Source organism: Pinus tabuliformis, chromosome 3_1, assembly GCF_031772625.1.
Source record: "Pinus tabuliformis cultivar Carrire ecotype Pingquan chromosome 3_1, CPIR1, whole genome shotgun sequence".
Taxonomy (NCBI): domain Eukaryota; kingdom Viridiplantae; phylum Streptophyta; class Pinopsida; order Pinales; family Pinaceae; genus Pinus; species Pinus tabuliformis.
The window spans coordinates 117,593,161-117,609,399 of record NC_142301.1 but is presented as its reverse complement, the minus strand read 5'-3'; the positions used below and the strand labels follow the sequence as shown (position 1 = coordinate 117,609,399).

General features: G+C 35.7%; 1 protein-coding gene across 1 annotated transcript in view; it reads left to right on the top strand.

Annotated features, from left to right (window-relative positions):
- DEG7 (DegP protease 7) overlaps nt 1-16,239 on the top strand; it is a 375,281-nt gene that overhangs the window by 280,009 nt on the left and 79,033 nt on the right. The window contains exon 15 of the mRNA XM_089410870.1: nt 6,642-7,157. Within this exon, the coding sequence (XP_089266996.1) occupies nt 6,642-7,157 (516 nt within the window). The remainder of the gene's footprint in view (nt 1-6,641; nt 7,158-16,239) is intronic.

Here is a 16,239-nt window from a genome sequence, read left to right as displayed (position 1 = left end):
GATGTCTAATCATCCACCTGCCCCATGCATGGTCTGTGGTAAAGCAATCCCAAAAACAGTGGCAGCCTTACCCTTCCACAAAACACACTTATCAGTCTTTGTTTCCCAATAAAATGCACAGTAGCCATCTGATGGCTTGAGGGATAGTTTGTCTTTGAGTGCGAAGCTCTGCCTGAATATTAATTATCTAAACATAAAACATCTTCGCAGTTTTTAGAGATTACTTGGTGTACAAGTCTGTAGAGACCATATATGATTCAAACATATTTTCCTAGTTTTAATCTTAACATGATGTTATCAGAATGCTGTGAGAAATTGGCAGGTTTTGATACTTAATTTAGCCATTGTCCAAAATAGCCCTGCGCCATTTAACAACATCAACTGATTACAACTTATGGCTGGTCTCAATCCTACTTTCTATTTGACCGAAAATGTCTGAACCTGTATGTGTGCATTTACAGTTTATAATTTGATGGTTATTTGGATCGGGAATGAATGTTTCATTCCAAATTGATTTACAAGAATTCTTAAAAAACAAGACTTGTAAAAAACTTAAAAAACCGAGTGCGGGTACCCGTGCAACACAGGTTTTGATGGTAAGGACCGTGGAAGAATGTTTCATTCCAAATTGATTTACAAGAATTGATTTAGGGTTTTTTAGGTTTTGTTATAAGTTTTACCTTTGTTATAAGTTATTTTTTAAATTTCAATAAAAAAAATTTATTTGAAAATTAAATTTTTAGTATAGTTTTTTTATGAAGAACCCAAAGAACCCGAAGAACCTATAGAACCCAACCTGAAGAACCCGAAGAACCCAAGAACCCGTTAAAGGAAAAGAACCCAATTTTTTTTTGAAGAACCCGGTTCTTCATGGAAGAACCCGGTTCTTCTGGGTTCGTCTGGGAAGAACCCGTACCCGAATCCGGTACTTGGGTGCGGGAACTTGGGACGGGTTCGAGAACCCCACCCCCGGGTGCGAGTACCCATGCAACACAGCAGTAGACTTAACAGTTTTTTAGGAATTCAGGATTCGATGGATTTCAGTATTTCCATTGCATTTTGTCATGTACAAGGGGGTATGGAATTAGTATTTAATTAAGAGCACCAAGCCCTCTGTGTATTTTAGAGTGACTTTTAGACTCATCACCCCACTATTTACGAGTTTTAGCTATATCTATTTACTATTACAGACTTTAGATTTCAGTGTCTATTATAGTCTATTTTTCTTAGTACTAATTAGATTCTAGAATGATGAATGATGAATTTAAATTTAAATCAATTTGGAATCTAGAATAATGAATTTATTTTTAAATCAATGTAGATTCTAGAATGGTGAATAATGAATAATGAATATGGTTTAGAGTATTTCATTATTGAATCTCGTGGTCTATGGATGAATCATGTATGTATTAGTAAGCATGATGAGTATGGATCAATGTATTTCATTATTTAATTCAATTATGTATGTATTATTGTATTTATGCTTTCATTATATAATATGAATTTCATATATATATATTAAAAAGGAAAAAAATTATATACCCTAACGTTCCCCTGTCCCCCCTAAATTTCCCTAAAATTTGAGGGTACTCCCACACGTCCCCTTTGTGCGTCTCCCCATCTTGGAGTCTTGGTGGAACATTGGATAATTTTGTCAACGAATTCATCTTGATAAGCCATCACCTTTTGCACATCAAAGTATAAAAGCTGCAAGATCGCTTTTCTTTGCCCTCGAAGGCTAGCAAGGTAGTCTTGAGGCCTCGTTGACTAAGAACCAAGGTCTCCATTCCTATTTATCATAGACTCCATTCTCCCAAGACTAAGGCATTGCTTTACCAAGAGGTGGTCAACTAAAATCAATTCATTTTAACTTTTTCCTAGGTCTAGCCAAGTTGGGTTACCTAGGGTATCATTTTCTCGACAAGATAACCCTCCAAAAAGTTTGATCTCCTATTCTCTCCTGCATTGGTGTTTCCTCAAGGCCTCCTCCAATTTTGAAGCCATTCTGATAGTGGAGTTTTGAGAAAAGCCAAGCCCTAGCTCTGAGATCAAAGTTTTCCCTAGTATCCCCAAGGCTAGTGCCTCATAGGATCAATTCAACACCTTCAAGTGAATATTCTTTCTTTGATCCTTTCCCCCTCCTTATCTGGGTTAAGAACATCATTGGTTGCTAAACTCTTACCTCCTAACCTAGGCTGTGTCCACTTGGTCCCGTGTGGTTCCATTTCTTTGAAAAGAAAATTCTTGAAGAACGCTTCGGGATACCAATTTCAATAAGGATTTTAGGGATTTGGAAACTCTTCACAAGTCATATTCCTTTAACCTAACCCTCAAATTCTCCCATTCTTCTCCTAGAAGATATTGTACCTTGCTTAGAAAGCATACAAGCTCTAGTCTTCAACCTGTTCTGGAAAGGGATTATTTGGGTAACTCTATATCCACTTGTTGATTTATCCTTCATTTTTGACTCCATATATACCGAGTCTCCTACCATCGGTGAAAGTGCATAAATAGTAGAGAGCCTTAGCTGAGGTGACAGTGGGCTAAGTCTCCATTTGTTGCCCTTGGTCAAGCATTTGCCCCTTTAGGGATCCCTTTTAGATCCCCTGTTAATTTGAGTGGTAACAAGATTCCTCATCAATACAATTATAAATAGATGTCTCTCCTCCTTTGCACATATCATTGAAAACTTCATACTGGTCTGAAGTCTTCGCATTGGTGTCTCGCTTTGGCATCCTTGTTCCAGATTATACTCTTGTCTATGTTATACTCTTGTCTATGTTCTGGAATTTTTACTCGTCTTTGCTTCAAGCCTATTCGTTTACGACTACAAGACTCTTGCTTCAGGGTTCTCACTTTGTTGATCTTGGCATATGCCCTTAGCATATGATCTTGCTCTTGGAACAATCTTATTGACTCTCGCATGACTAAGGCTATGGGATTTATATTATATGGTCTATATTATATGCATCACTACTTTGGCATGATCCCTTGGTCTTGCATCTTTATATGGGTTCTCTAATGATAACGATCTCACTCTCTGTAATTGTATTGCATCTGCGATGCGTATGGTGGCCCAAGTCTAAATGGAAATCTCACTATATTGTCATATGGCATCAATGTATTGATGGACTCACATGTCTCACATCTGTAGTATCATATGATCTTGCTCAACATCGTTCAATCTTAATCTGTCCATGGTCTCACTCTTGATTAATGGTATAGTGTAATGTATTTGCACAACTGCAATTATGTATGGCTTCAAAACCCTATGTGTGTTTGCTTTCCTCTGCATTACATGTGTGGTTTCATATTAGTATGGTAGCGCAATATTGTTATTGGTGGCATCGATTCACAATTCGTATGGGATGTATGAAATGCAATATGTATGATCTCAATATACATTTTGTATGGCTCCAATTTATGATTTGATTGGCAACATAGTATATATGGCATCGAAACTTGTTTTGTCTGCAGTGACCCTGAAGTGAAATCCTAATAAGGACAGTAATCTTGATTCAGATATACATGCAAAGACCCCATTGGATTAAGTAGTGATCCTTGGCAGGAACCTTAAAGAAATTTGGCAGCATATCCTTGATGATGACAGTTTGGCAGGCCTATCTTTGACCATGATGTACATGGCTGAATTCTCATGCATACAACTAACTTAGTCTTGACAGAGTGAGATATCTGTGATATGGCTTATCGGATGTCAGTTCACAAACAAAGTTATGAACTGACCTGGTCTGGCCCTAAGAGGCCTGAGGTAGTGTTGTAAGTTTGTAACCTTGTTATGGATATACTTTGTATCTCAGCTGAACAATTGATGAAATCTAATAGAAGAAAAAGAAGACTTGAATTCGAGGTTTTCCCCCTTGTGGGGTTTTTGCCCTGGTCTTTGACCAATCCTAATGTCTCTTTGTGTACATGCTTTTCTTCTGATGTTCCTTTTATTTCCACTGCATTGTAGTTGATATTGTTCTTTCTACATAATTGCTAATAATGTGATGATGTTATGGGGTGAATGCATATGTAAATGATGAAAAGTTTGAAAAATGCAATTATCTAAAGCAAAGAACAATACAGCCCTAAGAGAAATTAACATGAATTAGGGAGTTGATCAAGTTAAGGTTGAGCATTCTCGAGATCCCTAAATAAAGGAAGAGCTTCACCTGCTTTTCCTTTGACTTTTTCTCACTACCTCATCATCAAACAACTCTTTCCATTTCTGTTGACCAGTCAAAACCATCAGTTGGCTCTCAATAACATCAAATTTGGTTTTTAGTTCCCGACAAGCTCATCAACGAGTTTTAGGGGTGCTGAACCCATATCAACTGAAAATTGTACTGGTTAATATTTGATGCAACAAGGTGAATATGTTTAGAAACCGGAACTTCTAGAAATAAGATTGGAGGCTGTGTTTGTATGCATGTATCTATGGATAATATATTCTTTTTGTGTGCATATATTGGCAACTTGAACAATATCCGGTCATCTATTTAAGTTAAGATACAGTGCCTAGGCAATTCTGTCTAAATTTATAAACAGTTTGCTCTAGGTAGAAATGCATTTTTTCCATATGGTTAACACAAGTGATGAATGCAAGCCTAGAGAAAACCCCAGAAGATCCTTGTATGGGGAGAATCTCATGGATGCTATCATATGTTCCTCACGTCACCACTTTTCACAATTTCATAAACAAAATATGATTGTAATACTGAACAAAATTATGGGTTAAGTGGTCAATGTTTTGCAAGAGAGATAAAATAGGAAATTTGAACTGGTTTTGAACTTAATGTTGATTTTTTAGTGCAAATTATGCATGCACGTATTTCTGAAACTTGATAATTACTTCCAATGATGTAGATGATTATTTTGCACTTTCAATGTATCATTAAGCAATTACACATTCAGAAATTCAACCATAGCGAAAATAGAGCAATAAAGATCCACAATGCACGAAGAGACAACAAGATTTTACCGTGGGAAAACCCACTAGTGGGAAAAACCCATCCAACCTTTTCCTTGGAGAATCAATGCAACAAGAGATGCATCAAAGTCAAACTAACCAGCAAAGTTGTCCACCAAGAGTCCAAGTCAGCTTTCCTCAATCTCACTGCAATCACTGGAGTACAGAGATAACACAGGGAATTCGGTTACCTTTTCCACAGAGATGAACCACGGATGTTTGGCCCTTTTCCACAGAGATGTGTCACATATGTTCTGCCGTTTTCTACTGAGATGTATCACAGAGATTTGGCCCTTATCCACAGAGACAAGCCACATAAATTCAGCTCCTCTTGCACAGAGATGAATTACAGATCTTCGGCTTTCTAGCACAGAAATAAACCACAGGTATTTGTCCTTCTTGCACCGAGATAAAACAGACAATCCGACTTCTTCACGAGGATTAAACTTGTCCTTGAGATGCTTCTTTAATCTCCTTCGTTCTGCTCCTTGATTTTGCTTTGTATGGTTAGAAGATACTAATGTTTGATGCTCAGATCGAATGATGATGGAGAGGAGGATGAGTGACTCTAATATATAGAGATCCATAGGCCGAATGGGTGCCTTGAATAGCTGGGCCGACTTGAAGAGTAGAGGGCCGACTTGGACAACTTGTGGCACCAAAACAAAAAAATTGAAAAAATTGTCTTTTGAATATATATATATATATATATATATATATATAGTGGCACCAAAACAAAAAAATTGAAAAAATTGTCTTTTGAATATATATATATATATATATATATATATACATACATACATACATACATACATACATACATATATATATATATATATATATATATATATATATATATATATATATATATATATATATATATATATATATATATATAGTTCTTTTCTTGCAATCGTGAAGAACATGCTTCAAATAATTTTTCTTTTACAAAAATAATTTATATTTCATCATTACAAGTACAAATGTAACATTATAAAGACCGACCATAGCTACAAAGTTCAACACTTTAAACCTAGAAAGTTCTCGAAGAAACTTGTCAATTTCATGGAATTTCAAAAATTTATTGTTGTATTTTCCAAATGTAAGATATAATAATAGGAAATGTTTTTTATTTGTTGCAACAATTATCTGGTATATGGATATGGCTTTTTGATTTTGTTTCATTCTGTTTCTAGCTAGATCACATAGATTAAATATAACGTAAATCTTGTTTTTCTTTCTAGTTATACTGTTCAGTCTTAATTCTGTTTTTTCCCCTGTAAATGAAAGCATTTGCTAACTGGAGAGGAAAGTGTTTTTGCCATTGTTAAGTGAAAAGTGGAATCAGCTGTCGTGCAATCTTATTTCATCCTAGGTTTTTATGCTATACTTACTGGGATATTCTTCTGCAAGGATTATGGTAAACCCTTTTGATTAGGGACAGAGGTGTGATTGAAAGTGGTAAAGAAACAAAACTGTTGTATAGAATTAATGGGGGCCAAGGGAAGTTTTCTAAAATTTCTTTTGTGAATCCTGTTCACATTTTCCTCTATTGTGTTGTGGTTGAGGTTGAATTCTTTGATTGAATTGTCTTATCATTCATTTTCATTTTGCATTCCTTATGAAGATGGCAGTCCCCTTATGCTTAGCATATTGTATGTGATTGCAGTCTGTTCTTGTCACTGTTGATCGGCATGAATGGTATGCACAACCTCAACTCTACACTCGGGATGATGCTACTGGACTGTGGGATAGGAGGCCTGCAATGCCACCAATTGCGTCTTTGGCTGCACCTGTTGCTGTAACATATGATGAGAAAGGACCAACTCTTGAACCACAAGTATTACTAGATGGAGAAGTTGATGGTACGGAGGGAGAATCAAAAGTCATTGATAGAGAATTGACAAATATTGGTATCAATGTAAGTGGTGATGGGAATCTGTCAGATTCCCAAACTTTTCTCTCAAATGTTACCAGTGATGCAAGAGCTGAGACAAAGAAGAGACGACTCCATCATCAAGTTGCAGATGATGGGATTGTGACATCGGACTGCATGATAGAAACTGGTTTAGACGACAGTAGAGTAATGGAGAACATTCCATCCTTAGATGAGCCCGGGGGAACAGGGACAATGAATGCCTCAGCTGCTGAGCAACTTATTGAGCCAACCCTCGTCATGTTTGAGGTAGTAAAATGAGGTTGCCTCGATAATTTTGCATGTTCATAGTGTTTCTTTATCACTTTCCATGGCCATGTTCTAGACATTTGATAGAGCCACCTTGGCAGTTGCTTGAAAATCATAATGTATTTCTCCATAATGCTACACATTAATTGCTTGGTTTTATATCAGGTCAAAGTATGGGGGTTCTGAGATTGTTTGTGCTAAGAAACATTAACAAATTTCTGATGTTTAAATGAGACTTTAGTTGATTTTAATACAAGTAAATTTCTCATAAGAATCCCATGTAGTTTTTGAATGGAAAAATACCATGGTGTGGTTTTTAAAAGGTGACTGACATATTTGCGAACTCTGATTCAAGAAATACATTTGACTTGTAGATTGATTTGGATGAATATATAAGAGATGTTCTTTTGTAATCTGTGGTATCTGTCTTGTTGTGTGAACGTGGAATTCAAAAACGTGCAGATTGATTGTGTACTCTCAACTTAAGAGAAACTTGTAAAATAGGTGGTTTTATTGGCCTTTTTGACACTAGTGAACATTTGTTCATCAAGGAGAGAAGAAAATCATACTCATCAGTGCCCAGAATGATGAATTCCGTAATTATATTCAGAAGTTATTCCCCCTACTATTATGACACATTTTGCAAGATTTAACAAACTTGTTCATTGTGTTTGCGATGAACAGAGGATACTTTGTTCCTTGGATTTTACATTTTCTGCTAAATTCCTTTAAAGATATTTTGCATGAACTTAGATTTGTAGAAGCATCAATATGAAAAGCTCAGCATATTTGTTGGCATGGTCACAGGTGCGTAATTTCCTTTTTATATCCTATCTAAACAGGGAGCTCTGCATATGTTCAATAACCCAAACCTTGTAATGCATTGTAAAGTCCCTGTTGAAATTGTCTGGTTTCAAAGTCACTAGAAATAGTGCACTGGCACCACATACTCTCTCCCTGCACTTTGGGTTAGTGCTTGCTAACATTGGAGATCCGAGAATCCATAGACGACTTTAAGAGTCAAACTATGATGCAACAATCAATCAGTAACACTCTGTAAAACTTAGAGCTCGTAGTCCTAAATGAATCTGTGCATATAGTTGGAAAGACACAAAGGGTAGACAACTTTGTCCTAGGAGGTTGATGAAGCTAAAAGAAATAGAAAGAGCATATCATGGCCACAACAAAACTGAAATAGAGAATAACAAAATGCAAAATATGGATAGGGACATATGAATTACATCGTGGGAAAAAAGCCTAGCATGAGGTCTACCTCACTAATTATGACCATCACCCGGTTCTTGAACACATGTTGTCCATTGTTATGAATAAATATATAGGAAATAATGTAAAATAATGTAAATGATAATAATCATAAATAATGGTTAGTTAATTAGTAATTAGGTTGAAGAGTCATGTCTAAATGAGACATGACTCTCCATGAAGAGACACCTTCCTGGTATATAAGCAAGCCCTTAGTTCTCATTGTATCATCATTTTGTTCATATATTTAATATGTAATATTTTTATCTGAAGCATAAAACTATGCTGAAGCACAAAAACTGATAGCTTGAAAACTTAATATGTTAAAATACACACAGGAATTTGTAATAATAATTTATTAATATATATAAAATGTATAAGTTGATGAATGTTTACAATGAGGACCCGCATTTATATACCTAAATAGGTGTTTTTTCGTGAATGGGCATGTCTTTTAGACATGCTTTTTCACTTAATGACTATTTAACCTAATTAATATTTAATTATTTAATATTTATATTTATTTTATTTAATTACTTGTTATGAATTATATTTATAACATAGCCCCTTCCTTCGGAAGCTTTGTCCTCAAAGCTTTAATGTTGTGGCTTTTCTTCACTTAGTGTCTGTCGTCTCGATGTCTATAATCTGACCATCCTCTTGTCTTATAGCTAAAATTTCCTTTAATTTTTTTTTTTTTAGTAAGTCTATTTTTTTTAATAGAATAATAATAAATTTTTTTATTTACTATTTTTTTTAAATAAGTTATTTATATATATATATATATATATATATATATATTTATTTAATTATATATATATATATAGATATATATATATAAACCTAAATATTTTATCAAACCTCCGTATTTATTACCCTAAATATTTGATCAAATCTCCGTATTTACTGACCTAAATATTTTATCAAACGTCTGTGGTGTGACCAACGCTTAACATCATACGACTGTACGACTATGCTTTGGACCATTACAAACGCGTAACCCTTATATGACTGTGCTTTTGGACCATTTTTAATGGACCCGTTGTATCACTGAGGCTCACGTAGGTATGACCCAGTGTTTGACCGTGGGCATAACCTGTGATGGCGGCAACAAACGTTTTTTTGTTTCTTTATTTTTTTTAATTAACAGTGATGTCACAAGCTGGAGTCCAACCAATTTTGTAACCTGTCGAAAATCTCTTGGAGGTTTACATGAAAGAGCAATCACATAATCTATGCATTTCTCCATGAATACTTGATCAAACAAAGGTCCATCCTGGCATTCAAGAACAAGGCTATCCAAAAAAACAAGAAGGTTATCTTTGAAATTCTTCAAATCCTTTTGCTTGGATCCAAGGTAGTCTTCTATATTGCCATCCTTGGCTTGGTTTACTAAGGAGACCACCACATCATCCACATCAATTTCGTCCAAAGGACCTTCATCTGCCTGGTATTTAACTCCACATGCCTCAAATAGCATTGTTAGCAGTGTTGATAATATCGGTATCGGGAAAATATCGGCGAGGGTTTAGAAAATATCTTATCGGCAATATCGGCGAAAATATCGGCAAATATCGACAAGCATAAAAAATGCATAATATATTCATTTTTTTCAGATTTTTAAACATATAAAGCAATAACAACATGAAATAAACACATTGGCACATAAATATGAAGAAAACACTGATATATATGATGTCAAATAGAAATGATATATCAAAGGCGATACCAAATCGTGCTAATCCCTGATAATTGTCCATTCAAGGACTCAAATGTGGAGAACCAATACAAAATAACATCACATATAATAATAAAAGTATCTCATCATCATCAGTGGAGGAAAGAAATTTTATTTCTGAGATTTTGCAATTTGTGATTGACCTCTCTGATTTAAACTCTGCTGCGTAATTTTATTTCTGATACAGCCAATGGTTTTTAACTTTTTATTATCTATAATTCAAATTTCAGAGACAGCTCCCAGCCTAGATTAAATAAATTTTAAAAAATGTAATATATAAAGTTTCTACAATTGGTGATTTTTACTGTTGTTGGGTCCCTCATTTGTAAATGTTATCATATCATTTTAATTTTTTACTCATACATTCATATATTATATATTTATAATTTTATCCTATAATGAATTTCTCAGTTGTATTCCAAATATTTTGGCTATTTTATTGGGGAGCTTTATTTGGTTCACATTTTGTATTAGTCTTTGTTTATGAGCCTGGCCTTATGAGATTTTGTCTGACCTAGCCTTCGGACAGTATTTTTTTGTCAGAGTTTCTCTGGTTCCTGGTTATTGATCATGTCAGGCCCTTGCACGTATACAATTAGATTTCCAAATTGAAAGGAAAAAAATTACCATTTGGTCCCACACTGAGAAGAAAAAGGAAGAGAAATCTGGAAACGATAAGCACGGAAGAGAAGCATAGCAATACCTTGAAGAAAACAGAAATTGTCACTCAGCCGCCATACACACTGCCATACGAATCATTTGCTCAATTAATTGAAGACCTTACAATTTGTTATTGTTATTTGAATTAGTTTATCATTTCTTTGCTTCTTGTGCTCATTTCACACGTTACAAGTCCAAATGGAGGTCACCTGTTTTCTCATCTGTATATTTGCATTGCAGCACCCCGTATCTCAGGAGCTGGCATTATGGGTGTAGTTTACGTTGCAAATCCATTGAATGCTTGCGTGGAGCTCAGTGATTTAGCTCCTAAGACTGGAAATTATTCTCCTATTCTTTTAGTTGAGCGCGGTGGATGCACATATTTGTGAGTTCATGATTCATAGTACATACCTGTTCGTGGCAGCCAAACCCTCCTTCGCAGCGACCGCGTTCGTCTCCAGCTCTCACAAAAACAAAATGACGAATCGCAAAACCCAAAAATTAATTTATACAGGCCGCCCGGCGATATTTTCCATCGTCTCGCGATATTTTCTAAAATATCGCCGAAATATCGGAAATCGCGCGCGAAATTCAAAACAGGAAAATATCGCGATTTTTTGGGGGCGATATTTCGGCTCGCCGAAAATATCGCGATATTTGCGAATATCGCCGATATTTCGGCGATATTATCAACACTGATTGTTAGTAACTCTGTTAAAGCAGTTTTTCCATAAAAACGGGTCTCACTTTCCATACGATTTCTCATATTTTCAAAATCATTTTCTGTTGCTGCGAGTTTATCAGTAACATTGACTACAATACCTAGAGTCCTAGACCATAGTTGTTACGACCTAGGAAGTACATCATATCTTCAAGACAAGCATCCTGAGCTTCAGAAAAGTCATCGACTGAAGCATCTTCATGTCCCATTCCCACTCGCAAAATTGAGACTTCTTCTTCAATTAGCTGTGCAACCTCATTTAATTCTTTTTCATCAAAATCATCTATATAAGGAATTGGAACTTGAGGCCTTCCATTGGGAGTGCCCTTACTGCCCTTTTTTTTCTCCTTAACTGAGTTTTCTTCAAGGGGATATTTTGCATAGTCTTGCTCTAGTAGGGACACCAACTCTTTTCGGATCACTTCATCAGCCTGCTCAATGAAATTTGTTGGTGTAAAAGAATCTTTATCACCACTAATATCTTCTTTTGCATCTTCCACATTGTTATGATATTGTTCATCCCCCTGTTTCTCATGATAGTCCTCATCCACATCATCTTCATCTGGGTTATCATCCTGATCTATATCAGCTTCATCAAAATCTTCAACATTATAATCATCTAATGCTTCACCTTGTTTTTTTTCACCATCACTATCATCTTCCTTATTATCGATTTCTGCATAAGTCTCCTTAAAACATGTTGTAGCTTCGACACATGATTTTTCTAAACGCTGAAATACTTCTTGAATTTTATTAAACTGCTCAACGCAACCAGGACGTGAACGTAATGGCACATTGTGCGGCGAACAATGTTCAAAGACTTGCATCATTATATTTTGCGTCATGGCTCTAATACCACTGAAGCATAAAAACTATGCTAAAGCAAAAAACCTGATGGCTTGAAAACTTAATATGTTAAAATACACGCAGGTATTTGTAATAATAATTTATTAATATATATAAAATGTATAAGTTTATGAATGTTTACAATGAGGACCTGCATTTATATACCTAAGTAGGTGTCCTTTCGTGAATGGGCATGTCTTTTAGACATTCTTTTTCACTTAACTTAATGACTATTTAACTTAATTAATATTTAATTATTTAATATTTACATTTATTTTATTTAATTACCTGTTATGAATTATATTCATAATAGTATCCTCATGGATATCTTTATATTCCAAGTCTTTTGGAGTAATTAATCTGTAGAAGGAACTTTGTTCGCTTCATCCATTATGTCAAAGGAAGCAACCCTTGCATGTCTCAACCCTTATGAACACTGAAGTGACTCATCAATAAGGGGTAATACAATTACAACATCATTCAATGCAAGATCTAACCAATGTTGCGAACATCGCAATGGAGATTAAATCGGTGAGTCCCCGAAATTGTAAAAATCGTGAAAAAATCGGTAAAAATTGGGAAAATATCAGCAAATTCAAAAAATTCATTTTTTTGGTCAATTTTTTTTAATATCTAAAGCATGCACGACATTATATTGGAGCATTGACACATAAATATGAAAAGAAAACTAATATTTAAGATGTGTAATATCATGTCTAGTGCTACATCACACATAACAACAAATCATGTCCTGAATACTAAGTCATGAGTCCCGACTCAACCCCAAAATATCAACAAAAAATATAATCATGTATCTCATATCATGAGTCATAATGTCATATATAATGAAATGAGCCAAATAACTAATACTATTGGTTATCAAGGGATCATGGATGAAACTTCTAAAAAAAGACACGGATCAAGCCAAACCGATTTGAGCCTTTGATTATGATTTAATCTAGGCCATTGGTTGTCCAACAAGAAGATATAAGAAGGGGCTTGAGGGTCATTTGGAAAATACATAGAGAGATCAAGGAAATTGATTTTCTGAAGTGAGAAGTTCTCTGGAGGAAAAATCGATTGAGGATATCTTTAGCAGTTGAGGGGTAGGGATAGCAGCTTCTGGAGAGAGAGAGATTCTCAGCCAGAGAATCATCAAGATAGAGAGGCAGAGAGTGATTGAGTAGCCTTGACGCAGAGGTTGACGCAGGGCCAGAAGGGCCACACAGAAGCAACACAAAGGGAGAGAGAAAGAGTTGAAAGTTAGAGAAGAGGGTCAGTTTCAGCAACCGGAAGCCGAGGTGTGAGACTGGGAGGCTGAGAGCAGTGACCTTGGGCTACTGATCGATTCCCTAGTTGGGTGACGATGTGCCTGAGAGGGTTGACACTGGGACATCGTAGAGGCAGTGTAGTGATAATGCAGAGCCTGCCAGGGGCACCTCATCTAGTAGCCGGAACAACCGAGACTTTTTCTTAGTGATTGTGTGAGGTAAACTCACAAAGCTTTTGCTAGTATTTCTCTCTGTAACTACATAAACCTGTGAGGTATTCAGCGATGTATTTAGAATTTTCTACTGCTTAATAATAATAAACCCTCAGAGCTGCTGCATCCGTTTTCATACATTGGGTTTTTCTGGGGACTTTTGTCCAAAAATAACTGTCCTATGTGCTTCTATTTTCCTTTCTTAGTTTCTATGTTTCAAAATCATATTTAATTGGTGCAAGCTGCTTCAGTAATTTACTTCAATGTTTCAAGAAGAATTTTGAAATAAGCTTGTAATGTAATTTACAATCTAGGTGAAGTAGATTCAGTTGGTTGCAGTAGGATTGTTGAGATTGTTAGATCTAGGAATTTTCACACAAACAACATTCTCGACATTAGATGACGAAGGGAAGATCATTTTAGAACCAGAAGAAATCATCACCACCAGTGAAATGAAATTGCGATCATGAGTAATCAAAGAACACCCTATTAAGTGGAAGAACCTACCAGAAGAAGAAGTCTCTTGGGAGACAAAAGCACATGGTCAACAACACCCTTTGTTACTTACGTTTTGAGGATAAAGCATTATTTTGAGAGGAGGGCAATGTTATGTAATAAAATTAAATATGTTTTAATGTTTAATTTAGGAAGAAGGGGCACGATCAAAAGATCATGGTGCTTCATGTAAAGGCACCAGGGGCACTCCCATTGTAAGAATCATTATTCCATATATATATATATTTGTTATCTGTCAATTACAATGTTCAGTTGTTTGTACACCATTGCTCCACAGGCCGAGGTATCAACGTTTGAACTTTTCTGCTTCACAGTACTAAGTTCAGTGCTTCACAAGGGCTAAGACTTCTGCTTCAAGAGGGCCGAAGGTCTTCTCTAAATGAAGGCTGAAGACTTCACCACAAGACAACAAAGCGTCCAAATCCAACAAAAGATGGCTCGAAAACGGGAAGAAAAATATAGTAATAAGTTTTGATCCAAAACAAAGATAACAATTACAAATCATTGCTTTGTCTTGCTTCTAAGTTCATGAGCTTTGAACTTTTTCTTGCTACTTCAGGTTCAAGCTCCTTTTCTTATCTTCTTTGGCTGAGATGTGTTAGAAAATCAAAGGCAATGTAGATGATGATTGCTTTTCTTACTTGGTAATTACTTGTGAGAGTTAATCTTCTATCTTTCGTTATTTATTATTCCTTCATCATCAAACAGTTACACAATACTAGTCTTACCCAACAATTACACAATTATAGTCAACATTGTCACGTTAACAAGGCCTTGACATGTACACTCTATCTCTCCACAAGATCAGAGCACAATGCCGGGAGGCATTCCATGAGACACCATACTACCTTTCCATGTCATATACTCCACCTAGGATACCTGGAGTATGTCCTCCATTGGACCATTTCCCTCAAGGAAATGTCTGTCCATGAGACCATTCTTTATCCAAGTCCATGTAATTGACATAGGATTTCCATCCTAATCCATCACAGTACATGACTCAAGAATGTCTGTCCAAGATGCTTGTCCAATCCACCATTCTCCTTACCCATGTCTATGTACTTGACATAGCATGTCAATCCTAATTCGTCATAGTACATGACACAAGGAGAACCAAGTGTCCTAACTCCCTCTCAACCTGAAAGGATTAGTTCATGATCACTTCCTCTTAAACAGGGAGAGTGCATCAACAAGCCTCAGCTTGTGCTAGAAGTACACATACTTCCCTTGCATCAACTACTGATTATTTTGTGTAGATCGTTGTTGTAGCTTCCTCAACCAACCCTTTTATCACTGAGTTTGCTTAACTGCAACTTTTGAACTACGACTTCAAATCTGTCTCCTAACAGTCCATGTTCTTGTACTTGAGCATTTCATCTACTGCATCCTGCATTGTGTATAAAACTACTTCCTACAATGAAGATAGTGTTGAAAAGTATAACTAGGTTTGATCTTCATAATGACATGTAATTGTCATTTTATGTAATTGATGAAAAGAAGAATAAGAAAATTATTATTGTAATGCTTGTCTCATGGGATTCATGAGCAAGGAATTTTATTTTTAGTAATAGCTCCCATTATGAGCCTTTAGGTTTTGTCATCTAGTCATAAAAGTCAAATTGAGTCAATGTCATGTATGAAGGACCCTTCTTGGGCATGTTACATTTTGTATGAATCATTAGATAAGTGTAAATAGCCCTCCAAGACAAGAAAAAGCATCTCCCTTGAAGTCGGCTTCAAAAGGAATAATAATATCTCTCCAAATGACACGTTGGCCTAGCTGGATGACGAGTCGACTTATTATCATGGCAGAAAACTATAAATAGGCCACTCGGCCTCATTTCAAAGCATAGAT